General features: G+C 44.2%; 1 protein-coding gene across 2 annotated transcripts; it reads right to left on the minus strand.

Moving 5' to 3' along the window:
- LOC139693334 (uncharacterized) lies at nucleotides 1-27,692 on the minus strand. 2 transcript variants are annotated; one of them, XM_071591451.1, is made up of 3 exons: nucleotides 27,647-27,692; nucleotides 7,516-7,834; nucleotides 1-1,575 (listed from the first exon to the last, which is right to left on the minus strand). In XM_071591451.1, the coding sequence occupies exons 2-3, from the start codon at nucleotides 7,681-7,683 to the stop codon at nucleotides 1,342-1,344; spliced, it is 402 nt and encodes a 133-aa protein (XP_071447552.1). In that variant the 5' UTR covers nucleotides 7,684-7,834; nucleotides 27,647-27,692; the 3' UTR covers nucleotides 1-1,341. The 2 variants fall into 2 exon arrangements, with proteins under 2 accessions (XP_071447552.1, XP_071447551.1); XM_071591450.1 differs by lacking the exon at nucleotides 27,647-27,692 and adding an exon at nucleotides 27,489-27,640.

A 27,692-nucleotide genomic window follows, 5' to 3' on the forward strand; every position in this document is an offset into this window, starting at 1 on the left:
ACAAAACATCTTTACTTGATTATGTTTACATTAGTGTATCAGTGTGCTTCAATAAATGTTTCAAGACGATGCCATTGCCAACAATTTAACCTCAAATTGTTTGGCGAGGCACAAGGACACTTTCCAAACAAGTCATAAGAATTGCATATCCTAAGTTGAGTAGTGTCATACTGCCTCTGCAGTTTATTCACTCCCCATTAGAGTGGTATGAAGTTCGTTCTTGTCTCAGGACACACCTTTACTTGATTCGGAAGTTCAAATTCAAACGTCAGGCCGTGCATAGTCCTCTAAGTCATTCATCGGAAGACTAATAGAGGTGTACGATTTCGCGAATCAGTTGTGGTCCACCATTCTCGGGAACTCTATCTGTTGCACGGAATTGGTCGCGTTTAGGAATCCGCTCCGCTCATTCGATATGACGACGTCATTCTGCGGTGGTTTTAAGAAATGCATACCCGTAAGACAAACGGTGAATGATGTGATCATCTAATTTTTGACGGCGGAAGTGGATAGTTGGATTTAATCTTCTATAGCAGAGGTGTTGAAAGATCATCGTAGCTGTTTGAGTTATCATGCGAAACCATTCATCAATGGATGAATCATAACATTTAATTCTAAATAAGGAAAATTTTGCTCTTCCAAATACTTTCATTTGCCCCATATTCTGTCTGCCCACCTTAACTTTGGAAATGCACTAGCGTGGGAGAGAACGGGACGAGATGGAGCCACCACACTCCTCTGAATCGCTAGCGAACGGACTTCTTCCGCGTCGTCCAATTGTGGCTTGACTTCTGCGTCCCCGCGTGCGTTACGGTTGATTGCGCCAGTCCAGTTCTCGAATGAATCACACATCCCTAGCCAAACTCACTTAGATCCTCAAGGGTTTCTAAAAAAATTGTTTTGTCGGAAACCCCTTATTCTGCAGCCATTAAAAGCACTGAATTTGTTCGGTACTTCAACACACGTTTCTCCTCGCCGACCGATGCGGAAAAGGGATCCTTGAAGTTACCCTTGCGATCAAGTCGGGACTGTAAATTGTGTCGCTTATTTTCCCGTGCCACTGCGATGCCGACGACAGTCCAAACGGGTTCGCCCGCTCACCCCTCAGGCCTCGCGCGCAACTGCGGAATCGCCCACGAATCTGGTCTGAATGGGACGTTGCTTCCCTCTCCGGCCCTGCGTCCGCCCAACTACTCGTCGTTTATAATACGGTTTGCAGGCGTGGAGGGTTGTCCAGAGCGGCCGCGCCCGGTGCCGAGACGTCGGTTTGGTGCGGGGAGACGCAGCGTTGACGAGGGGCGGGCGCCCTGGTGCACGCGCGGGTTGCAGTCAGCGCGTGGGTCAGATGGAGGGCCTCGGCTGCTGCCTCCGCTGGGGTCTCCGGACTGGGTGGGCCACCGCGTCCTCAGCCGCTCCCGCCTCTCCCCTCAGCGTGGCCATGCCGGCGGCGGTCCCTCGGAGCGCGGGGTCCCTCCCCGCATCGTCCGGCACGGCGGCCTGCAGGTCGATCTCGGAGGAAGCGGCGCCTTTCTCGGAAACTCGGGTGTCATCCGCCAGCGAGTCCTCGTCCACCTCCTGCAAGGCTCAAAATGATACGATTTGTATTCAACTTAGATCATACTGGACATCCTAAATATCGTATGACACCATGGCAATGGGACGCTTACGCAATGGAGACACGGGCACTGGCTGCCGGAACGCATTCTGAGAACCCCGTGGATATAATCCCAGATGTTAATGCATTATGATTTCATTTGCTAATGAGGCATTTGGGTAAACTTAGTTGCATCTGGGATGTTTGATTTGAGGAAGACGGAAAATGTGAAATGGATGGAAAGGAAAAGAAACAATGGAAACAATTCCTGGAATGATGGGGCGGGGAGAAAATCATGCGGAGAATAACAAAGGAGGTTTGGGGTAGAGGGTAGGTTGCTTGGTAGAAGAGGTAGAGCCCGAAAAAGAAGGGGCATGCTAGACGGATTGGGAGAAGAGGGGATACTCACTATGTGTATCCCTGCTATTTTGTATCTGCTTGCAGAAATTGAAAGAGGCGACCAACTGGTGGGGGGGGGGGAGAATTGCCGAAAAGAAACACCCCGTTCAGCTAGGGTGGCTTCCCAATAGTCTGTGGACCTACTGCTATTTGAGTGCCATATATCAGCTAGTTGATGATTCACCGAGGTGTTTTCTGTGCTCGGAGACCCGTGAGGATGAAAAGGAGATGCCGGTGGGTTTGCTCTGTGGCACCCAGCCGGGGGAGTCGGGTGCCCGACGTGGAACAGGGAACAACATCCCACTTTAGTCCTGGATTCTGTGAAAACGGGTGGCCGGGAGATAGCCACTTCCGTCCCATCTTCATGTTTCGGTGGCGATCGCTGGACTGACGGGGTCCTGTGAGGGCGGTCAAAGGTTTATAGCGTGGGAAGGACGTTAGGATGGGGTTCTAACCCAAAACCGGCCCCCCAAGTTACAGTGGGGGTATGTTCCTTGGGTGACCCAGTCGTCGCCATCAGTTTGTAGTGTATCGCCCTGAATGTGTGGCGAGTGGGAATGATATAATTATACCATAGGCGAAGAAAACCGTCTAAAAGATCCCTGCCCTGAAAAGAGCGGAGAGTAGAACAACAATGTCGGGTATAACCGCTTTCTGTTGGTGAGGTGCCAGAAGGTTGGGGAGACATTGACGAAGGTGTCTCTCTTTATCATTATTGTGGTATTGTTTGCTGCTGTTGTGGGAGAACTAAAGTCTGCCAAGAAACTAATTGATGGTATACTGCTCAGCGAAACTGCTTATAACTTGAAAAGCACAAAATTATATATTCGATGGTTTCTGGCTCAACTTTATGGAAGTTCATGTTCATTATATGGAGAACACAATGTATTATTCCACTTTTCCAGATACCTGATGGTGACGCCTAAGCGTTGAAACTAGTAGTACCAAAATAAATAACATTGGGAAAATACATTGCTCTTCATTTAATAAGCAAAAAATTACTTGTGATGGGAATGCTCCACCACATCTTGGTGACTGGAAATACACTGCACCTTGCACGCTTCCGGTGAGTCATTAGCCATTATTATTTTGTGTGGAAGCCAAGGAAATCGAGAAAGAAATGGCTCTCGATGTGCGAAGAACTACTACAGACTTGATCACTTGGCGAAACAGTGAGGAAGTAAACACAACATTCGCCATACTGACATTTTCCCTCGACGTATTCCCCGACACGGTGTGCATTGGTTTTGAAGTGGTATCATTCCACACTTTCGTCCATGCTTCGGTTTCAGTTTCAGTCCAGAGTTCGGCCCCATCGCAACGAAGGACAAAGCCCACGCAGCAAGACTCCAACCACGAGTCCCACGGAAAGGAAAAATACCCCAAACTGTGATCAAAGGAAGAGGACAAAAGCCTTCCTCAGGATTAAATCCTCTTGAGAAAGGATAAAGAGAAGAAATTCCATATAAAAGCCGCCCTGACGCAGACTGCTCACATTTTTCAGTGTCTTATCATTGAACATTTTATTTAAATGGCGTTTCCCGGCACGAGGAGGAGCTGGTCATTTTAATCATTGACAATGGCATCTCTTGCATCTGTCCTCAAGAGACCCATATTCTATTTCGAATATGGGCATTTTTAATGGTTCCGCTTTTATTGCACACTATGATACTGGTGGACAGCGAGCCCATTTTTCTCTCCTTCGTGGTTGCTGCCTGCAGCCTTCATTATGGTTTTTGGCTCTTAACTTCTTGGCAAGAATTTGAAGACGTTTCGAAGTTATGAATGGGCAGAGCGACGATGCGTGGCACAATGTGGAGACATTAACTACGGCCATAGTTGTTGGGGTCGGTAAAAGCGTACCTTGGCCGAGGATCCAATTCCTCGTCCCGCGGGCACGGCGGGACGAGGAATTCCCGAGGGCAATTTCGCTTCACGAGCAAACCTTGCGGATTTTCAACAAGTTCTCCGCGCCGCCTCCCAATTCACCCCACGCGTCGCTTAAGATCAAAAAATTCTGGACGAGGCGAATAACTCGTCCGGTATGAAATTATTGTATGGAATAAATTACAGGATCCTACTCTCACGGGTGTGGAAATGGTGTAGAGAATTTAGACTTCGCGTCAGCATATTAATGCGAGGGTAGGCTGAAAATTAATGTGCACATGCGACGCCTTTCTATGGAATATTCCGGAGTTGTCGTTGATTGAAATCGACCGTACCTCAGCGATGTCTTGACTGAGGGTTGCTTCCCTCAATCCTGGAGAGAATCTGCGTTTATTTCGGTTACAAATCATCGCAAGGACAAATCATTCCCTATTAATAATCGATTCCCCTTACGAGTGGAATGGTCGAACAAATTGCATGGTTGACCGCGAGCTCCTCTGCTGTTTGGAGTTGCAATTAATCCCAATTCAGGAAATTTGGCAGACCAATCGTTGAACGTGCGAGCGACGAATACATCCAAAAAGCATTCATCCTACGCCAAACGTGTCTATTACATACTTAGGCCTCGAGAAAGCATATGACTGAGTTTGGCGGAACATTTTTTAGCAATCGCACGACTAGGGTTTCAGGGGTAATTTACTTATTTTTATTGAGAAAATTTTTGCTGAATTGTGTTTTAAACGTCATGCTTGTCATCGAGTCCTACTCATAGGTCAACGGTGTATCTTAGGGTTCCTAGCTTAGCACAACGATGTTCACGTTAGCCGTAGGAGAAGTGGAGGAATGCGTAAAGTCATCGGTGGAGGGTTAACAGCCCTTCGACGACTTTTATGTCATCTGCCGGTCGTTGACAATCGTTAACTCCCTCAGATACTCCAGAGTACTTCAATCGGCTCATCGCTCCGTAAAAACGGCTTCAGGTTCTACTTGCAGATAACGAAGTGCCTCAATTTCTACCGGCTGGGAAATTCAACCGTCACGAGCACCGCGTGTCTGTAAAACTCACATATCTCGGTAGGAAATTTTTAGCCGACTGAAAATGAGGGAGAATATTTGTACCTTGCGCCATAAGTATCGTAAGAACGCAAATTTTTTAAATAAATATTAAATCCGAAATATTTTACGCTTTGCATGGCTGTCCTCGGTCGCCCATTTTAAACATATAAGAGCAAATACAACGTGAAGAACTTGCCATGGCCTATGGCCAAGCGAGCCTGCAGCGAATCTGCATCATAAGGTGACTGGTTAACGGACCGCACTTTCCTTTTTCTACTTGATCGAGCGATTGTGTGCTCGAAGTTAGAATACGAATCTTTTGTTTATCTCCGAGTCCGACTCTTATCTGAGGCTATTAAGCCCTCTCCATAAGGAGGTGGGGCTCGCTTGGCCATGGCAAGTTCTTTACGTTTTATTTGCTCTTATATGTTTAAAATGGGCGACCGAGGACAGCCATGCACCATTTGTAATGATTGAATTCAGGAACATGGTGCTTATGGTTTTCTTCTGGCATAACTTGTGGTACCTCCGCTAAGCGCCTTGGATAATCCTCTGGTACTTTGCAAGTCTTGGTTGGATATGCAGATAGCCAGTGCCACGACTCGCGATCGTCACAGAGTAACTGCGTTTATTTTGAAATAATTCGTAAAAAGGAACTTGACATCGTTCTAGCATGCATGTACTCGGACGGATCGAGGTCGGGTTCAGCCAGCGCCACTGTTGCGTTGTGCTGCCCTCTCGTGGGAATCGGAAGCAAAAGGCGCATCCTCCAGGCTCTGCTATTATGGCAGCATTGGTCGCCATAAATATGGCATTGAGAAAGATTTCCATGACCCTGAAGCTTTCCCTGCTTCAATATGCAAGGTCTGTTCCAAAGTTGTGGGACTGATTCGATACAAAAAAATGTATTTCTAGAATTGATACATTCATTCTAAAGTCTTCGAAGTAGCGCCATTGTGCGTCCACACACCGCTGCCAACGAGTATTTCATGCCTTGTCCGCCTGGAAGGCGGCGCTCGGAATGCTGCAAAGTTCCCTCATCACGGCCCATTGTAACGCTTCCACTGGGATTTGGTGCTGTCTTTTCAGCATGGATTTGAGGCAGGGAGAGAGGAAGACGTCTGGTGGGGCTGAAAAAAATTGCTCCTCTCTTATATGATTGAGAAGCTCTTGGCAGATCCGCGTGCGAGTTTCCTTTTGTTCGTCCGAGAGTACTTGTGGCACTTAACTCCCCCCATACCCTTCGAATGCCCATGTTTACCGTCACAAGTCGATGTTGATCACTTTTAGGGAATTCAAGTTCTTCACACACCAACTTAATCTGCGATCCCTGTCCAACAAATCCTTCACTTTTGCAAAATTTTCGTCTCTTTTTGGGGTCGGAGGGCATCCTGAACGTTTGGCCTCTCGACATTTTTTCTACTCTACGGAAAAAACTTGCGCTACTCAAAAACACCATATCTACGCATGGCGTTATCACCATAAGCTGCCTTGATCATGCCATGGGTCACTTTCTCAGTTTTGCCCCGTTTCACCCGAAATTCGATAACGTAGCACTGTCCCAATAACCGGTTTATGACGGAGCATAACGAGGTTACGTTCTAGAGGTTTGGCAAACGAACGATCCGCACTCCACAAAGGCTGGGAGCCAACTGTCACCAGTTTACAACCTTTCCTGGGTCTTCCCTCCATCGAACCCAGCCAGAGGAACCGCCGCCCGTCCGTCCGTCTATTCTGGAAAAAATATGTTACCATTACTTTTTGGGCAGAACTTGTATGCGGACAGTCTACTGTCTACGGATGGAATCTTGGAGGTAGTTAAAAGAGTAAACTTTGCGTCATAAACTCAGTGACAGCAGCATGGCGCACTTCCGTCAGGTACAACCGAAGAAGATTGGGCGTTGGCCCAATCTTGTCTTTCTTACGGCTTAAGTCAATCCAGTTGCAATTATCTTCACTCGACCTACATCCCCAGACGATGTAATCAAGCTGTGTGCGAAATGCTGAACACTATCCCGAGAAAGTCAGCAAATTTGTTAATAAAAAATAGTAACTGGCATGCGTAAGGTGTTTTGGTGTTTGAATGCATTAAGTTTCACTCGTATATCAAGTTTTATGGCTACTTACGATTTCTTATCTACTATGAATTACCTGGCGCATCGATTGGCTGGAAGCGGCGCTGAATGCCATCGCTTGTGAAGCGCACACCAATCACAATCTATCTCAGGCGCTGGGATCTGTGCGTCAGTGCGACTGACACTTAGGTGTCAACCACTTGTATTCACGTGGCATAAGTGATATTAATCGTTTAGGGTGGAAGAGAATGGAATTGAGGTGTGGCTGCGAATGACTGTAGGGCATGAAAATTTCAAGATTACAGCCGACATTCTGACGTATTCTAAACCAAAATTTTCTCATCGAAAACGGACTCGAGGTTCATTGGTGGTAATTGCGATTTCATCCTCGGTAATTCTTTCTCGGATGTTCTTATATTAGATAATACTTTCCCGAATGATCTTGCGCGTGATGTGTCAGTAAACTTCCTCACCTAGCCTCCCTTTGTCCACCCGCCGTCTCACCTTTATTTCGGCGAACGTTACTGGCTGCGTGCGGTATCTGCCCGAGGCAGCGCCGGCGCCTCGACGCGTGTTCTTCCGTACGGCGCGTCGGTAGAGCTGCGGATGGAGCCTGGAGAGGGGCTCGGGATACACAGCGTCCATGTGGAACTCCTTGGGGTGCGCCGCCATCCTCCCAGACCCTTTGGCGATCCCCGGGCGGGGACACTCCGTGGGACTGCTGTCTGCCGGCCGGCCGGCCAAGTGTTGCTCAGGCGGCAGGCGGATGGATCCTTCCTCCTTCGCTCCCGCTGCGGCGGCGAAGAATGCTACGTGGAGCCCTCTGCGCAGAAACAATAAAGCAATTTCGGATTAATTGGCTCATTATTTTTTCTCGAAAATTTATTAAGATAGACAGGAAGAAGATTTTACGTTCCAGTTTTATAGCGAAGAAATAAGCAAATCGAATTCAAATTGTGCTCACGAGGCATGAATGGCAAAAGATGAGACTGTTTAAGTAATTTGTGTTCCTAATTTCACGAATGGGAATAGTTAAAAATGTGACGGAGACAACTCTCATTGTGAGCGATATTTCTTACGCCCTCCCCTCCTTCATGCAGGTAAAGAGACCTCGACCCCAGCGTTGCCCCACCCTATCCTCCCCAACAGTGTCCCTCGGCGCAAGCTTCAACCGATCGCCCCCCTCAACGGCCGAGGGCCGGCGACCCCCTTCTTCCGCTACTGCACCTCTCCTCTGCCACCACTCGTTTTTGGAACTCCGCAGGCCTCGAACCTGATTATGCGGGCCAACGAAGCCCAGGGCGGGCAACATTAAAAAATATAATTCGATGGTTTCTGGCTCAACTTTGTGGAAGTTCATGTTCATTAAACGAAGAAAACAATGTATTTTTCCACTGTTCTCCGAAAGAATACATCGTGTTCTTCATTTAATTGAAAATACTATGGAAACCGAGGTGAGCTATGTGCTTATTTCAACATTTCACCTTAACTGAAAGAGAATCGTATAATTCTAAGGTGATCACACAATATAATCTAATTCCTTGGGAAGGGGATCCATGTAATCAGGTTTTTTCTGGTGGCCATGCCGCCATCTATTGGAACCAAAGAGAAAATAGAACAAGAAGGTGTGTTCCTATATCTATTCGAGAGAGCCGTTGTCGCTAACTGAAGTATTGAAGTTATGCTGCGAATACTGGGTAGGTGATGAATTCAATAATAATAATTAATTAAATATGAATAGGTGATGTCATTCCAGAAAGTTTTTTTCGCGGGCTTAGCAAAAGCCGCCCGGTTCTGGAAATGCAGATGGTAGTCGCGTGAAGCACGAAGCTTAACCAGATGACCATAATACTCTACAACAAGGTGAGTGTGACACTTAGCAATTAGAATTAAACCTATAAAAAGTGTTTTGTGATGAAATTTTGTAATAGAAGTATTTTTCAAACGAACACCTACTTGCAATCGAAATGTGGAAGTGTGAAAAAAGTGAAAAAGTGACGAAAATATTAAAGAGCAATGTTATCTGTTTCGCTGGTTAGGCCTCATTTCGAATATGCTGCAAGTACATGGAATCCTCATAAAGTTGATTTGATTGACGATTTGGATCGCGTGCAGGGTAGAGGAGCAGGATTTGTGAAATTTTGTAAGACAAACAGAGTAGCGTGATAAAATTATTAGAACGGCTAGGCTGGGAATCACTCACGGAGCGAAGGTTAAATTACAGATTAAATCTCTTGCAGGAATTGAAAGGATGTTGAAAATTTATTATGAACCCCATTGTACAACGGTAGGAGAGATCAAAATAAAGTTAGGGAGAATATAGTAAGTGTACAGCAGATAGATTTTAGATATCATTTTTCCCACGAATGATAAGAGATCAGAATAACACTAGAGAGAAAGTATCTTTTTTTCTTTTTTCATTCTGAGTAGCCTAACCTAGTATGTTGTCATTATCTCATCTAGTCTTTGTTACTTATTACCCTTCTGGTTACTAAAAGCTGATATTCTTAGAGTAGTATTTCTCACTTAGATGCCATAGTGGCTGCACTTCTAATAGCTATCACGATCTAAATAATCTGAATTATTTTACATATATGTGTATTGTATCTGAAAATTAAGAAATATTCACTTTTTGGTGTTGCATACCTGGTATTCAATCACCCCCTGCCACACGCCCTAGCGTTGATTATTGGGGTACCAATAATTCCACTTGTAAACTGGATGAATCGGATGGTCACATAAATATTTCAATCGCATTTAGTATTAATAAAAACGTGGTGAGGAGTGTTTAAAAATGGATTTCCATACAATTTTGTATAAATACTCAATGTGGAGTCCGTAAATTTTAGAGCTGCTGCTATTTAGATATACGTGTGGACACCTGTCGGTCTGCGATGTACATACTTCCAGATGTACAAGTCGTGCATCGTAATTCGTCAACTCAATAAGCCCATGAAATGTCTCGATTTACTTCTAGATTGTGTTCCCCTCTTCTGTTTTAAAATGAGTCCCTTAAATGTAAGTGGCAAAACACAGCAGGGTGAAAAATAACATAAACAAACAATAATACAAATGTGCCCAAGGTAAGTACGAAGTACGTATATAACTGTGTTTTTCCTAGTGCGGATGGTTTTACTTTCATGTTACCAACTACGACGGTGTTCGAATCATGATCGCTCGTGTTCCGACAAATAAAGATCCCAGGTGTACTTCTGATCGAGCAAATTAACGCCTTCACTTAGATGAATAATGGCGGCTATCTTTCGATGAGCGCCATCTTGCATCCGCAACAACTGAGTCCCAGCGAGTGTCGAAGGAGTAAACCGACTCTCAAGACCGTAAAGTTAACATGTAGGCAATTATTGCATATTTTAAAATTACGCAAACACTTCTTTCGATCGAATGCGACCTGTTTCCCTCTTAGACCATCGCCATCGCGCAGAATATTATGATTTCGTCACCCTCGAGGCTTGTGGCATTAATAACATGTGTGTTCGTAGAATTTCACCCCGCTTAATTCTTCTCGCCGTGAAAGATTCTACCCGAAAACCCCATTCTATCCCGTGCCGTCGTGCTCTCTCGTGATCACCGTGAAGCGGCCGCACGTCCTTGTGCGGAATCGACCCCCTCCTCACCCGCTCTGACGTCACGTCATTGTTACCCACCTTGGGCGGCGGGCGTCCCCATCTGGTGGTCGAGGCGGGAACTCCTCGGGCGTGAATTTACAGACATGGGTGGGGAGGCGCGTGATCTGGGGCGTCTTCTCCACGAAAGGGGAGCCGTTTCTAAAATAAACGCGCGCGCGCGCCCCCGCGCCGCCGCCCCGCTATTTACGACGCCCACGGCGGGGAATGGACGCCGTCTTCGGCCGTCCCCGAGCGTGCCGCCATCTGCGTGGTCACGTGTTCGCCGGGCCACGACACGTCGCGAGCGTGGGAGGAGAATGCGTGCGGGAAATTGATTGGCCGTTTGACCCGCCGGCGGCCCTCGCTACGGAAGGACGGCCCGCCTAGGAGGCCGATAGCACGCGGACGAGGCAGCGACCCTCCTCGCCCGATGGCCCACTGGGCAGGGGTGGCTAATGCGCCTCGATGGCGTGTGCCAGGGGATGTATGTTAGTGGGGTTGGCGACCTCTGCACGGCATGACCTTTGGGCGGCAGACGGGAGGGAAAGGCCCGGAATGGGGGGCTCGGCGAGAAGACGTGAGCGACTAATGTGCGATGCATTAGCATCCTCCATCAAAATCGCTCGACACCAATTTCTCCGGGCTGGGAATCTCTAAGTTTGCAAGCTCTAAGTATCAACTGGTATTGAGATATGCACCCTTGAGATAAATGATAATGAATTCCTATCGGCGCAAATTTGACTGAATTCTATTTTAATAACGTAGGAAATGAATCAAACAATTTCGAAAGTTGCAAGCAAATGCCGGAGATGCCGTGACAATAACTTTCAATGTACTTCTGCGCGATTTGCGTGGAGTTTAGGATATCCCATTGGATTCTCGTCTTTAAGTGCGGGGTTGAGATCAAAATTGCGAAGGACCTCTTGGCCTATGGTTCATGGTACAGCCTGGTGCGCCCCTGCGTGGTGATCTGGGTTGCCGTCGACACCAAAGCGTCTACAAGTAGTAGTATTTAGAGAAGGCGACTGACAGCTTAGGTCATTTGCGCCATAGGGGATGGACAGGAAAGGATGAAGGGTGGAGAGAAACCCGGCGTCGGCATTAGCCTACCCCTTACGAAAGGCGCCAAGGGGTCCGCAGTTTAACGTCCCATCCGACGGACGGCGTACTCACTCAAATTGCCCTCCACAAAGCACCCCAAGTAGGGATCGAGATACCTCTGAAAAATATTCAACACCGCCGGAATTTGAACCCGGGCCCTCTGGGTGGGAAACCAGTACGATAGCTCCATCTCGATCCCCAAGCGTCTACAAGAAAGAGTTTAAAGGTAGGACTCTCCACAAATAAGTTGATGTTCCAGCGTGTTCCCAAAAGAAAACATTCCATTACCAAACCATTCCCGTTAGTTCTCAGGCTTGTTCGATGCTGCGCCAATGTCGTTGGCGGTCAAGCGAAAAATGAGTCGTGTGTTAAACGAGATTTTTCCTTCGTTTCGAATATCAAATTTCAACCAATAATTAACTAATCCAATCACACCTAATTTTTACTGTTAAGGTTCATCATCGATAGGTGTATTGGTTAATTATTACAACTTTCCAGGAAAAACTTCTATTTTGGACTTGCGGAGATAATTTATGCAATGCTCATGCATGGCTTTTCATTGCACATTCGAATATGAAGGCGTAGATTCGGCATTAGAGGGTGTGCCCTAAATCGTCGTGCTTAAGAGTGACGTCATTCAAGGAATATGTGAAATGTGAGCATGTCATGGCATTCGCACGTCGTTCGCCTTTACTGCCCATCCTTTCGATCCATATTCACAAGCGATCCACATTATATATCACCGGAATTACCAAAACCGTTGAATTATGTGTTTGTATCCATTGTTTCATCACTTGTTTTCGTTTATATTCATTTTAAAATTAAGATTGCAGGTTTCTGACAAATGTTTCCTCATAGCAATGGACGGTTCCCTGGATATACTTATGCAGGTATCGCAGGTAGTACTATTATTTCGAGTAACGCTGCAATATCTCGCGATTCAGGAAACACTAAAAACTAAACGTTTCCGTGAGAATAATCGGGGAAACATCGAGACTGAGCCCTCCAAGAAAATGGGAGGCCACGCTGCTTATTTAATTCTGGACTGTCTGATCCAAGATGAGGTTTCGAGTGATCCCGATTTCCAATAATTAATATTTTTTTGTCATAAGGAAATTCTGACCAAGGAATCCCTTTATCTTTTCAGGAAAGGTAGCCACAATGTGCCAAAAAAATTAATTTCAGAATCATTTCAATTCTTCTCAATGCCAATTCATTCGAACGCTTGAATACTCCGGTACACAAAGAGAGTGCGACATTTATACATCACCCAGTATTGCATCTCTCTTCTCGTCTTTATTTACACCATGTTATACTGGGTCAGTACAATAAGTATCGGGACTGATACCAAAAATCAAAATGTATGGCAGTTATCATTACAACTACTTAATAATATTCAGAATACATTCCTCCTGCATCGCTACATTTAGTTCGGCGCGTCTGCCACTCGTCAAAAGTCCATTGGGAGTCGGTTTCCGGAATACTATTGAGAGCCTTTGTCGTCGCCGCTCGAACCACCTAAATGGAGTCGAACCGATATCCTCTGAGCTCCTTTTGAGCTATCGTTTGAGGCAATAACGTTGTCGAGAAAACCTTCATCTTCCTCAACGCAGTCCAAAATTTCTTGCGAAATTTCCACCCGGGATAGTGTTTGTTCCTCGCTCAAGACTTTCGGCACCAGCTTCGCGCACACTTTCCTCATCGCAAGACCCTCTGTTACAATGGTGTGGACGGTTCCGACTGAAAGGCCGGTCTCCTGACTGATAAGGGCGATGGTTAAACGCTTGTCAGAGTCCATATTGTTTTTCACTCTGGCCACCTGAGCATCGGTTCGAGCGGTCGTCGGGCGTCCGACGCGGTGCTCGTCTTCTACGAGCTCCCGGCCTTCCTTAAACATTTTTGCCACTCGAAAACTCTTGTGCGGCTTTAGGCATCATCCCCATAAGCCTGCTTAATGAGTTCAAGGGTCTTCGATGTGGATTTCCCGAGTTTAACGCAAAACTTCACAGCGTAGCGTTGCTCGACGGTGCGCTCCATGCTGGCGCGACGACACCACAAACAATCACACGTCACTAAAATCCACCTCCTGTCTCAACGCATGTCCGAAGGCGACTGAACTAAAGTGCGCCTGAGTGGTGGGGGACCCCTCTACCGAGCTGACTGGCCGGACCCCCATCCACCGCTCCTTTGAGGCAACAGCGAACCAGTCACGATACTTACTGTACGGACCATGCATATTGCCTCATCCTCCATTCCTTACCATCCAATTTTAAATTTCTTCAACACCCTGCTAGGTCTTCCGTCTTCTTTTTTCCTTGTTTATTCGGCCATTCTCTTTGCGAGACTTACGACAATCTCCTCCATTATCTTTTCACAAAGCAAAGTGTATGTTGCCGAAACGTTCGTTTCCGTACTTTCAAATATCGCGTACTATTTGGCTGTTTCCTTTTCTATTCTTCGGCAACTTCCTCAGACGACGGACACCTTTCGCCATTACCGCGTCCTTCTCTTCAGAAAAACTCTCTCTCTCTCTCCCAATGCCGAAGGTTCCTTCCCCTGGGCTGCCTGTCTGGGTTTCTAGACTCCCTGGGGCGAGGGAAGTGATCTGGAAATCGCGCAAAAGGAATCGTTTTCACGCAGCAGTGATTACGGTTTACCTTGATTGCGGTCTCTGGTGTTCTCAGGTTCTGGTGTTATTTTATCAGCCTCCTCCCTAACGAGCCTAATCTCTTCATTTTTCTCCTCTGCTAACGTTTTTATTTTCTTCGCTTCGATTTCCAATCACTCTGTGTCGTGCGTGCCAGGATATATCAGGAGAAATTTGCATTTGACTTTTTAAATCGCCCGCACGGGAGGGATGTTAATATCACTCCCGTATTTTCGATACTTATTTTTATTTCCGCTTTTGTCAGTTGGACCGAGGTAACCTTTTCACTAGTTTTGTGGAATAATATTTTTTGATTAGGACACATCTAGGACTCGAGCAATTCCTAATTCTTGCGCGATGGATTTGCTAGCCTCGACTGCAAAGGAAGCGTTGTTCTCTGCCGGCGATGGGTTATGCTCCCTTGGCCGTGTAAGTCCTCACAAACCGTTGACATGGCAGTTGAATTGGATTCCTCTCACCCGTCATCTGAGGGGAAGCAAAGATATCATTCTTCTCGGAAGAATGGGGAAAGAAGAGAGAGAACATCACAACGGCAATTAATGAAGGAATACCACCACACCATCGACACTCGCATCGGAACTCGTTAGACTGCAATGTGTGGATGGTTCGGAATAGCGAGAAGGATGACTCTTGTAAAACCATGCAATTGCTTGACAGAATACGGAATAGCTTTGAGGCCGGTAGCGCGTCGCCCACCCATCGAGAGTAACCAGCAATCATGCCAATGCACGAGCACTTGCTCACTGACTTTGTTGTTTCTTGTCCTTCCCATACCCCAAATTTAACTGATAAAAAGCTAGCAGTCCACACAAGTCCCATGTTTGAGTCTCACTTTCCTCTTCTCTACAGTCAGTCTAAGATATTTCAGTTATATTTGCACCCCCCCCCTCCATCGCTCATCACCGCGTCTGGGAGTAGTTTTCCGACTGCTAAATTCAAATCCGAATAAAGCTAAAGTTAAACTCCATAGATGTTCTTCGGACTTTGCTTCTGGAAGCCTTGTACGAAGTTGGGTTTTTAAGTTTGCATTGAATTTGTCTTGAATAATTTTTAATATGTTTTGTGTCAATTATCTAAGATACACTCAAAGGCGCTCTTTGATGTTTTCTGGGTGAAAATTTATGCCCCACGGGATATATGAATTGATGGGCTACATTGAAAACTGCTTAAAAATCCAAAAGATTGATATTCTTACCAACATAACCATTTCATCGCAGAATATGACAAATGCAGGTATGTAGATCCCCAGGTGATGCAGAGTGGAGCTCAGCTTGAGGTAAGCTATGTGTTTAGACGTATTACAGAGATTAATAATATCGTATCAGCACAAACTTATCACGCAATACGCGTATCATCACAATCGCATCAGGGTCTTTCATTGCTTATCTTCATGGAACGGATTGAGCAAGGCGGGACAATTTTTGTGCGATTCTACATAATGTAATTTCTCACAAAATATATAATTTCGTGTTTTTCTCGTATGAAGTTGAAACATTTCCTCTCCGTGTTTCTCCTGCAAGAGCGATGTTCACCAGCGCGTTTCTTAACTTCTTCATACTTCACAGTATACCTTTCCGTCTCGCCGTATCTAAGGCGGCCATAATGCATTTCCATTGCTTGCGTTAGTTTTTGCCCGAGGTGATGTCCAATAATCAGCAAGCCAAATGATCAACCCGCAGGAGTCGAGCCCTCCTCACCCGACGCGTGGAATGCACTCGTCAAGGACGGGGTGGGGCACCAGTTTAAGTGCCTGCCTTTCCCAGGAAGATCAAGTTCTCAGAAATGACACGGCATGGGTTTTAGCCAGGAGTCGACAAAGGATTACATGGCCACGTGCCAGGGACTTTTCGGTCAGCAGTCGAACACTCAACTCACTAGACTACCTCGTTCGAATCCTTGTGATTGCGAGAAGTGCATTCCATGGCAGAATTTGGTTGCTACGTCTTGAAGTAGTTTGTTGAATAAATAGCGTATAGTAGCAATTTTCCACTAGATAAGATTTAGTGTGCGCCCAGGTTTCGATGTATTACATCATCTTCAGGAACCAGAATGAGTGCCGTCTTCTATACATTTGTACACCCCGGGTGGAAGTGTCAGGAAAGGAAGCCAACCAATGGATAGGATTTCGATGTATAAAGTTTGAAACAAGTTAAAAATAGTACACAAAGTAATACATCGAAACCCGCTCGTAAAATAAACCTTATATAGTGGAAAATTGCTACTGCCTGTAATTTATTATGTTCAAATTACCACATTAGGTCAGAATCTTCTCGATTTGTTTAGCTTTTGGAAATCGGGGAGGTTGTAAAGATTCAGGGCCACATTTTTGATATTTATAGTAAACCTTCTACCGCGTGGCACATGCCCCCCGCCCAACCTTCAAAGGCTTAGTGCAGGAAGATGTGACGAAGCCGATTCCATCGGCAATACATATTTGACTATGGTTAAACTGCTTTGGTATCACCGATTCCCAACTGCAAAAGGCTTGAGGTTGCTTACAATACCAAATGATTTTTGTTTTAATGCCATAGATAAAAATATTGTGTTTATCTTTGACTTAGATCCATTAAAAAGGAATCACTGAAATCATGAATAAGTGTGATTGGATAATAGAATGCTAAAAATACATAATAATTAAGTAATAGAACTATCTAATGATTACAATAATTACGCCTGTTAAATGTTAAGTTGGAATGTACAGCCACCGTTATGACACAAACGCGTTCCTAAAACAGCTTCAAGATTTCCTGGGCTTAACGAGTTACAAAATTACTCCAATGCCGTTTTAATGCCCTCCCTGAAGAAGTATTCAGTTCTTCCACTAGTAGACACACTTTCACTTTCCCCATGGTCCCAGAACAACTTGCCCCCTCTCGGGGAACGTTGCTACTGCGCTCGTGCTGGCGATTTACAAAAATGTGTACCGCGAAGAGCATTAAGTACTGCGAGCTAAATTTTGAAAATATACTTCGATGATTATATATATACATATATATATATATGTAGCTTCTGAAGACGACAGCCGTGCTGTCGAAACGTAAATAACAAATTGTGAGTGTCCTTTCTTTGTGTCTCTATATTCTAAAAATCTACATCTGTGTTTTTTTATATATTTGTATATATATATATATATATATATATATATATATATATATATATGCTTTCGTAGACGTAACACGGAAGTGCCGAATAGTACAATACACAGTAACACACAATATAGAAACACAAAAAACGAACACTCACACGTATTTTCTTGATATTTCGACGGAAACAATCCGTCTTCCTCTGAAGATATAGAAGTACTGGTATGTAATGTAATAAAATATATATGTAAAATGTAAATAAATGTAAGTAATTGAAAGTTAAATGTAAGTAATGGAATAAAGTATATATATATATATATATATATATATATATATATATATATATATATATATATATACACATATATATATACACACACATATATATATATATATATATATATAATTAGGTAATCTACCGGTTAAGGTAGGTTTTTGGATGGACGTAAATACTAATTAAATAATTTGTGGCCCCTAGCAAAACACAACATCCTACTCTACATCAGGTCCCTCTTCAGCTCTGAGTACTTTCTTCCTCCCCCTTCATCCCGTCCAACATCCCTATCCTGTTCCTTCCCTTTCCTCGTTTGCCTAACATTCTCCCCTCAATTACAGTCTTCAACATCCCGCTGCCGGTCAATACCCCATTCAGCCACTTTTCCTGCCTCCATAGGATTGCTCCCAACAAACCCCTCTCTTCGCCCACCATACCAAGTACTTCCTCGTTTGTTTTCTTCTCTGTCCATTTCACCTTCTCCATTCTTCTCCACACCCACAATTCAAAAGCCTCCAGTCTACGTCTATCCTCCTGCTTCAATGACTACGTTTCCGCGCCGTACATAGCTACGCTCCAAATTAAAGTTTTTACGAGTCTTTTCTTAACATCCTTACTCAATGTCCCCGTCATTAACTTCCCCCTCCTTGTGAAAGCCTCTTTGCCTAGCGCAATTCTTCTCCTAACGTACTTACTACTTTGACCGTGTTGGTCCAAAACACTGCAAAGATACGTAAACTGTTCTACCTGCTCTAGTTTTTGCCCTCCCATTTTAATGTTAAGCTTAGCCTTTTTCGTTCTAGAAAATCGCATAACCTTTGTTTTATTAATATTGATTCTCATCCCATACCTGTTGCACTGAATTTCCAGTTCACTAAGCAATGCTTGCAACCCCTTGGCTGACTGACAAACTAAAGCTTGGTCATCAGCAAACCTAACTGATTTTACGAATTCCCCGCCTATCTTCATTCCTACCTCCAGTTCTTCCCATGCCTCTTTAATCATTTCCTCTTCGTACAGGTTGAACAGCAACGGTGATAATGGGCAACCCTGCCTTACACCTCTTTCTAACACTGTCCAACCGGACTCCCCGTTCCCCACTCGAACCTGAGCAGTCTGAGACATGTACAGGTTGCGGATTAGCCTCTTTTTCCCTCAAATCTATTCCTATTTTCTGCAGAATACTCATTATTTTTTCCCAATTCACTCTATCAAACGCTTTTTCGAAATCTACGGAACAGGCAAATACCTCCTGGTTGTGTTCTATATTCCTCTCAATTAATAATTTCAATACTGCAATGGCATCACGCGTACCTCTCCCCTTTCTAAACCCAAACTGATCATCCCCTAAGTAATCATTTGCCCTACTCTCTATCCTTTTGTTTATGATCCTGTGAACAACTTTAGCTGCGTGGGATATCAAACTTATCGTCCTGTAGTCCTCACATGATGTAGCCTTTACCTTTTTCGGAATAGGAACTAAAACTGATCTCACAAAGTCTTCCGGCCAGAGTCCTTCCTCATAGATACTACGAATCAGCCTATATAGCCTCTTCCTCCCATATTTTCCTAAGCATTTTAATAGTTCCGCGGGAATGTTATTCGCCCCCAGGGCCTTATTTAGTTACATCTCCCTAAATGCCCTTTACATCTCACCGTCGAGTATGCCTGGACCTAAGCTATCTTCCTCTATGTCATTTTCCTTTTCTATATCTAACTTTGTTGGCCTAAGTTCTTTATTATACAGTTCTTCTATATATTCCTTCCATCTCTCTTGGATCATTCCGGTGTCTACTATTATCTTACCTGTCTTATCTCTTACTGTTAGCATAGATCTCCCTTTCTTACTTCTCGATAAAGATTTAACTTTGCTGTACAACGCACCGATTTCACCCTTCCTCTGCAGACTTTCCATATCCTAGCACTGCGTCTTCCACCATGCTTCTTTTGCTTTATTTGTTGCCCGCCTCAATTTATTGTTCAATTCTTTGTACTTCATTTTGCCTAATTCTGTATTTATATTCTTCCATTTTCGCCGCTCATCCATCTTTTTAATCATCTCATCCGTGATCCATGATGTCCTAGTCCTTTTAGTGTTAACGGTTCCAATAGTGTCTTTTGCGGCTTTAGACAATCCTTTCTTGATACTTTCCCATTTTTCTTCGATAGTACTTAGCTCTTTACCATCCTCCATGATTTCCTCTACCGCCTGTTTGTATTCCTTCCTTTTCAAACCACTCAATGCTACTACATTCCATTTTCTGACTCGCCGCCCCTGCCCTATCTTCTAACAAATTGTGAGTGTCCTTTCTTTGTGTCTCTATATTCTAAATATCTACATGTGTTTTTATATATTTTTGCGTCGCCGAAGAGCGTTCCATTTCGAAGATATGCACTAATGCACTAATATATGCACTTTGACGTTTCGACGGCTCAACTGTCGTTATTAGAATGATGGTCTCGGGGAATAGCGGAGAGGACATGTGCGGGGGAAGGGTGAGTTGGGGGAAGGAGAGGTAAGGGACCAATAGGAAATGAACAAGGGGTGGGAGGGGATATATAGGGGGCTATTGGATGCATTCAGTGGGCTAAGTTCAGTCCGGGAGGTTTAAATGACTTGAGCACCCAGATATGCGCCATCTCGCGGGTTCTCACCTCTATGCTACTTGCAGATTTGGAAGGGTCTCAATCACCGAAACAAAGGAGCAGTCATTGAAATTAGTGTGAGTAGGGGTGGGATAATTAAATCCTGACGCCCCATTGTCTCTAGCATCAAATCACCCACTGAATGAATCTCCGCATTGATAGGCCACTACCATCAGCCTATAGTCACTTCCCTCCCTTCTTATATCAAAAATTCGTACCACTTTCTGGTACGTTTCTACTCAATCCCAATTCCTAAAGCACGGCATTCTCATGGCCACAATAGACATTGCCTCTCGCAGCACCTCCATTCCCCACAAAGAAGGCCTAGAATTCCTCAAATATTACCCCTCCCTAGGAGCCACAACACACACCCCGTCAACAGATTTCGAACTGACCCAACTCGCACTCACCAAAAATGCATTCAAATTCAACATCAAAATCTGCTTACAAACAAAAGGCACTGCGAAGGGGCACGCCTATGACTCCTGCATACGCCAATCTTTTTATGTATCAGACACCTTATATACCAAAAATCTGTTGAATATTCTATAATATTGCATCGCAACATTAGAAATATACCTGTAGGGTTTTATGTGTTGCGCGTGAAGAGTTACTGACAGTGCATCATTGATAAAACCTGCTGCATATACGTTGGTGACTGGAACAAAGTCATTTTCGTAGTAGTTGAACAGCCTACCCTGATTCCTTTATTTTTCATCATTGGTAATCTATTGCTTTAGGTAGGTTTTGGATGGACATAAACGGCACAGCGACAATTATCTTGTCTCTCCTAACAAAACGCAACCCGACATCCAATCTTACACACCAGGCCTCTCTTCAATTATGTCTACTTCCTTCCTCCCTTCATCCCGTCTAGCATCCCTATCCTGCTCCTGTCCCTCCCTTACTTACCTGACATTTCCTTCTCTATCACAGTCTTCAACATCCCACTTCCGATCAAAACGCTCTGCACCTATCTTTCCTGCCCATTTCCGATTTCTCACAACAATCTCTGTCCACTTCACCTTCTCCATCCTTCTCCACTCCCACATTTCAACAGCCTCCAATCTAGCCCTATCATCTTGTATCAATGACCATGTTTCCGCACCGTATATAACTACGCTCAATATTTAAGATTTAACGAGCCTTTTCTCAGCATCCCAACTCAACGTCCCCGTCACTCATTCTCCAATCCCGGTGAAACATTCCTTGCCAACGCAATTCTCCTTACGTCCCAACTACTTTGACCATTTTGATCCAAAATATTTCCAATACACGTAAACTGTTCCACCTGCTCTAGTTTTTCCCTCCCCTTTTTATATTCAACTTAGCCTTTCTCTTTCCCACTAAACACAACCTTTATTTTATTCACATTGATTCCCATCCCATACCTATCGCAACGAATTTCCTCACTCAGCAATGATTACAACCCCTTGGCTGACTGATTAACTAAAGTTTGATCATAAGCAAACAACTTATTTTATTATTTCGCAGTGTTTATCACAATATATATTTAGAAACAAAATATAAATTTTACCATTTAAATACTCCTTTCTGTCGGGCTTCCCGCGATGCACATTCTTTTTTCAATTTCTTCGCTACGAAATTATATTAAAATCATCGCTATCTTTTCGGTACAGAATTAAAACATACTCAACACAATCAACTTTTTTTACCGCAAAATATCACGAGAAGTCCTTTCCTAGCAATTACGGTTTATTAGTATGAAATGCTAGCATGTACATATTGCGCAAACGGGATTGGTTTCTCCTTCGGAGTAGGCATTTGGCATAACATTTGAGTAATGCGCGTTGGCTAAATTTCGGGGGGGAGGCATAGAGGAATCAGGCGACATCAACGAGCAGGGGAAGCAGGCGACGAGGCAGGCCTGCGATGGCCTTGTCGCCTTGCTATCTTAGCTTTGTGGAGTCAACGTCTTCTCCAACAAGTTCGCGCAGTTGTGTCGTCACGTCAACTGGGCCAGCTAGCGACGCGACCGCTACATTCATCCGGTCGCAACTTTTGTGACGTTACAGCTTTCATTTTGAGTTACAATTGAAGTTAACCAATTTTATGGCTAAATTCTCAAATTAACTATACACATTTTGTTTACCCAACTCTACGCAAGTTATAATAACAAACAAAACGATACAAAGTATTATAGTGATGCGCGCAAGGATCAGCGAATTAATAAGCTCACAATCGTAAGCAAGAATTTCTAATTGTGAATTTTCATGAATCAATTGGTATAATGAATTGGGTATGCATAAAACTGGAGGGTTGGTGGTATAGTTTAAGATACTTTAAACAATAGAGAAGCATTAAGAATTAAAAATTCCCTAAGTTAACTTTCAGTAGTCTAGCACTTCTCTTGTGATAATTGTACTGCTCAAATTTAAACAACCTGCTACATATTTCTATGACTTCATATTAATAAACTCAACTATAATTAATCATATTAAGCGTGGAATGAAGAAGTCATGCATGAAATTTGACTCTAAAATGGTTGAAAATGTCATGTGAGGGGGGATGAATCTTCTACCGATGAGTTTGTACGCATGAACCATCTAAAATAAAACAAATTTTTCATTTCAACAAGCATTTTCCATGAATTATTTTATGCATTTTATCATATTTGTCTAATGAAAAAATTAAACCTACATAAAATACAGAACTTCTGATGACGTCCCCGGAGAAGTGGTTATTGTCATAGCAATCCAAAAAAGTAAATGAACTTCTATAAAACTATCCATAGGAATGGGAGTGGCTACAAAGCTTTGATTTTCCATACTATTGACTAACTCCACTCCAAATTAAGATGTTTCACAACTACACAAGTCTGCACAGCATTCATCACGATGGGTTGTGGGTTAAATAGTCCGCCACATCCGATTTTGAATTTACTCCGAGACAATCCCTTCATCTAGTAACTTACCTGCCTCCAATATTCCTTTGCATTCAACAATTTTCAATCTCCCCCTCCCTTTCCTCCCCCGAATTTCAGCCAACGCAGAAGTAATACCACTTATCATGAGCACATGTGCACCAGGTTCTAATATTTCTGAATTGTATGTCGCACCTACTATATTCCCTCTATCGTAGTCCATACATTGCTTCGTGTGGACGTATTTCATCCACCATAGCAGCTGCTGTCAAGTCACAAGGCTTTAAAAGACCCATCTTCCAGTTAATGTAGCCAAAAACCTTTGTCTATCGTGTTTATGACGCAAGGCCAACATTTCACAAGGAGCAAGTAATATCCGAATAGCGCTTGGATCGGGAGTAATAGGATGATTCTTTTAGGAAATGTTACGGCGATGATGAAGCAAAATGAAGGAACGAAAAAAGTATATCCTTAGCTTTGTATCGGAGCCTTTGCCTTCCTTTAAATAACCAATTTTGAGAGTAATGAACTAAAAAAATTATCGCGGCGTCTTTACATTGACTCTAAAGATTCATTGTTCTATTCCAAACATGAGATAGATGCTTAGCATTATTTTCCGTGATGAGGATGTTTTTCTATTGAATGCAGCACTTCATTGGTACATTATTAATATAGTAATAATTGAGTTCACAACAAAAGTTAACTTGGAATTATAGCCAATATGACATCAAGAATAAGTATAGTAAATTAAGCGTGGGATGTCTTTGTCGTAGACAACAGAGTAAACCCACCCTGGCAATCTTCCCGCTATATTAATACCACATACTACTACATGGTGTATATATTCTTGAGGCTGCATAAATAGCTAATTCTAGGCGCCTGCATTTACCTATAACAGAATCCGCCGAAGGAATTAAATATAAGCAAATTTACCAAAAGAATATTTTTTCCAACACTCAATTTTAGTATAAATAAATGAAAGGACTAACTTTGTAGTTCCACACGAAAACGATTTATTCACACGACCCGGGTTTCGAAGTAAAACCCGGGTTTCTCAGGGAGAGCTCACCTGATGATGAAGTTTTACTTCGAAACCCGGGTCGTGTGAATAAATCGTTTTCGTGTGGAACTACAAAGTTAGTCCTTTCATTTATTTATAATGAATCGGTTCCATAAAGTTACGCCAGAAACCATTAATTACTCAATTTTAGGTCAAACGTACTTCATGCGAAACGTATTGCTTTAAATGTTATGGTTCTCATTCAGCTTGAAAATATTCGATAACCACTCCATTAAAGTAGAGTATTAGTGGATATTAATTGTAGCTTAATATAGGGGTTCTTTTAAACGGAATCTTGTCATTGAGTGGGAGCGGTGGTTACTGCCCCAATTATCCTGGCCATTTCATTGATTGTCTTCGACACATTGCCCCCAGATATTTTGAGAGAGGGCGATGCAGAGGGCTCTCGGAAGAGGAATGGTTTCACTGCGATTCGGAGAGCGTTGGACGGCCGCCAAAATGCCCAACCGCCACTATCCCTCGCACCGGCCGAGGGGCGGGCGATCAGCTGAGGACCGCCGCCATTGCCCGCGCCACGGCCCCACTCCTACGAGGGCCCGTATGTCGAGGCAGCCGGCCAGGAGGTCGTGCTCCCTCGGCCGAATACAGGGCCGACCTCCCGAAATCAAAACTTCCTCGATTCGTCGCTTTTTGGCAGTCGGTGGTTTTGAATGCTAAGCCGACTGGAGCCGGTTTGTTGGGTGCTATTCAAACTGGTAGCGGGGATGATTTGGTACTCTTTGGTTATCCAGGACCCCTTTCAACGCTCCAGAAATAAAATCTGTCATTGCAATCAACTCAATAATAACGGAATTACTGATGGCGTAAGGCTCTACTGTATAGAATCTCTTATTCACAATCATGGTCACCATTTTGAAAATTGCATGAAACAATTACTATCAAATGGAATGAAAACTTTGTGAAATGAGACATTTTCCCCCTGAATTCTACTTGAAATATGCATCAAACTTAATTTTTCTATGGAATCCATTGGAGGTGGAATCCTGAAATATGTCATGCAAAATTGTGTACTATAGTATGTCGGCATTTCGGTAAATTTTGCACATGATTTCGGTGTTTTACAAAATTTGTTCACTTACTTTGCAAATACACAAATACAATTTTTGCAAAATTATTTTCATCTGATAAATGTTCATTTTATCAATAATGTGTGGAAAGTTTTATAAACTTTATTCAAAACTCTTGAGTAATTTCAGAACACTTCCGCCGTCCGCGTACGGTTTTGGCAAAGATGCTCTCGAGACCGAAAGCCTTGCCAATGTTTGCCAGTGCAGCCACGAGGTTGAAGTTGCATTGAAAGCAAAAGTTTGCAAACAGAATGTGAGGTGATGTGGGAGAACGGATAGAGAATTCTCCATCTTCACCATGAGATGGGAAAAACGGTTACAATCGCTTACAATTTGTTCTTGGCATTTACTTTCCGTAAAAGTGAGTAATTAGCCAGTTGGCGCTGTTAGCCATGTGAATTTCCGCCATTTAATGAAGGGCTTCCTCTCCTTCAGATATTTCACCTTATTGGAGCTACATCTCTATCACCGTGCAAACCTTTGCGAAAGAAGAGATGAACCCATTTTGATGATGGAATCACATTGAAAGTACAGAATCATGGCTCGTCGGCATATTAATATCAATACTAAATCCGCTGCCTCGTGATCGATGCGCTGTTAGGTTTCGCCCACGTCCACCTGGAGAGGGCGTTCATTTCCAGAGGAGGTCAGCGCACGTCGGCCGAGCGTATCCTTCCTCCGTGGAATGGTGGCGCCCCGTCCCCCCACTTGCCCCCGCTGTTCAATAAGACACTCACGCACACTTTGCAAATACGCGAAGTCACCAATCCATTGAAATAATATCCCATAAATATGATCTTTTGTGCTTCACGGATGACACCACTGGCTCGTTATCGCACCAGGGGCCAAAATTTGCCCGAGTAAATGTGGTTATGTTCTCCTAATATGAGTCATGAAGGCCCTAAGACAAAATGCAGATTTAATTCAATACATAGAATTCCAGGAAGTCTCTTCCTATTCCTCTATCGCAAACAACGACAGTGAGGAGATGCGTCGATGGAAACCCGATTCTTTTATATCAAATAAACAAAGCCCTGTGGTTTTGTACTGTGTGAAACCGTTAGAATTAATAATGTGTTCTTTTGGAGTGACTCTGAGCCCATAGATGAAAGACACGATGGAAGAGGTTTATACCTGCCTCACGCACTGGGAATGATCGCAGTTCCACCAGTTGGACGATTAGCTGAGGTCGGCGCGGAGGAGTGAGTCCGTCGCTGTTCTTTTATCAACGGTTGTCCCACGTGACTCCTTCTACTCAATCCCTTTATTCACGATCAGAAATTAATGACAAGAGGAGTGGTAGAATGGCTCCGTGGACGTAGTGTACATCTTTAAAACAGAATCGCTGCGACGTTTTTCTTTCGTATACTTGCCGTATCCATTTGAAAGTTAGGCCTTCGTGGATCCCTTAATGCATCTTCACTTGCATATAGTTCGGAAACCCATGAATCATATCTCATCGATGAGAGAGAAGAGCATATGCTATATTAAGATGGTCCCTCTACGCCGAGTGCCACGAAATGTAGACCTCATAACGCAATAAGGCTGTTCCTTAGAATCCCATGAAACAAGAATTGCGATCGAACGAAGAGAGAGGCATGAGGGGGGGAAGGAGGTTTAGATGGGGTGCCAACGCCCTTCCAAGGGCCAACGCGCACATAACAGTAACGTGAAGCCCACCCTAAGAACTGCAATTTCGTAGGAGCTATGTGGAGTTCCACCAAGGATATTGCCTCGATCCGCCGGGAAGGAGGCAATCAAAAGAAGGCCAAACTTTAAGAGCAGATAGGCTTGAACGTGAAAAGTTTGGAAAACCTAAAGTGGTCCTTGTTTACACCACGACCCGATTTCTCGCGTCGCTCCGTGACACCATGGGCAATGATGTCACAGAGTACAGTCTGAAACGATAGAATTCGCGCTTCTACGTGGTGTCCACCTACATTTCCTATCCTCTCGAGGAGAAATGCAGCTCTTCAGAGACCCCATATTAGTCGCTCCACAATGGCTCTCTTTTCCCACAATGCAACGCGTACAAAAAAGCTCTCACCCAGATTCCAGTCACGATGCCGCCGTCTCCTCCTCGCTCCACACGACGGGACCTCCGAGGGCCCCTTCGCCGCCCGCCAAGAGGACACGAGCAACAGCTACTGCCACCCTACTTGGGGTGAAGGCACCGCGGCGGCAAGAGCACTCACTCAAGCTCACCCTCGCTGGCGTCGGCGGAGTGCGTCCCCTTCGCACGTGTCCTCCC

Source organism: Hetaerina americana, unplaced genomic scaffold (genome assembly GCF_022747635.1).
Source record: "Hetaerina americana unplaced genomic scaffold, ioHetAmer1.1.p SCAF_47, whole genome shotgun sequence".
NCBI classification, from domain to species: Eukaryota; Metazoa; Arthropoda; class Insecta; order Odonata; family Calopterygidae; genus Hetaerina; species Hetaerina americana.

Coding starts and splice junctions, on each gene's coding strand:
- LOC139693334 (XM_071591451.1), bottom strand. CDS start 7,683: ATGGCGGCGCACCCCAAGGAGTTCCACATGGACGCTGTGTATCCCGAG. Junction 1,576..7,515: donor TAACGTTCGCCGAAATAAAG/GTGAGACGGCGG, acceptor TGAGCCTTGCAG/GAGGTGGACGAGGACTCGCT.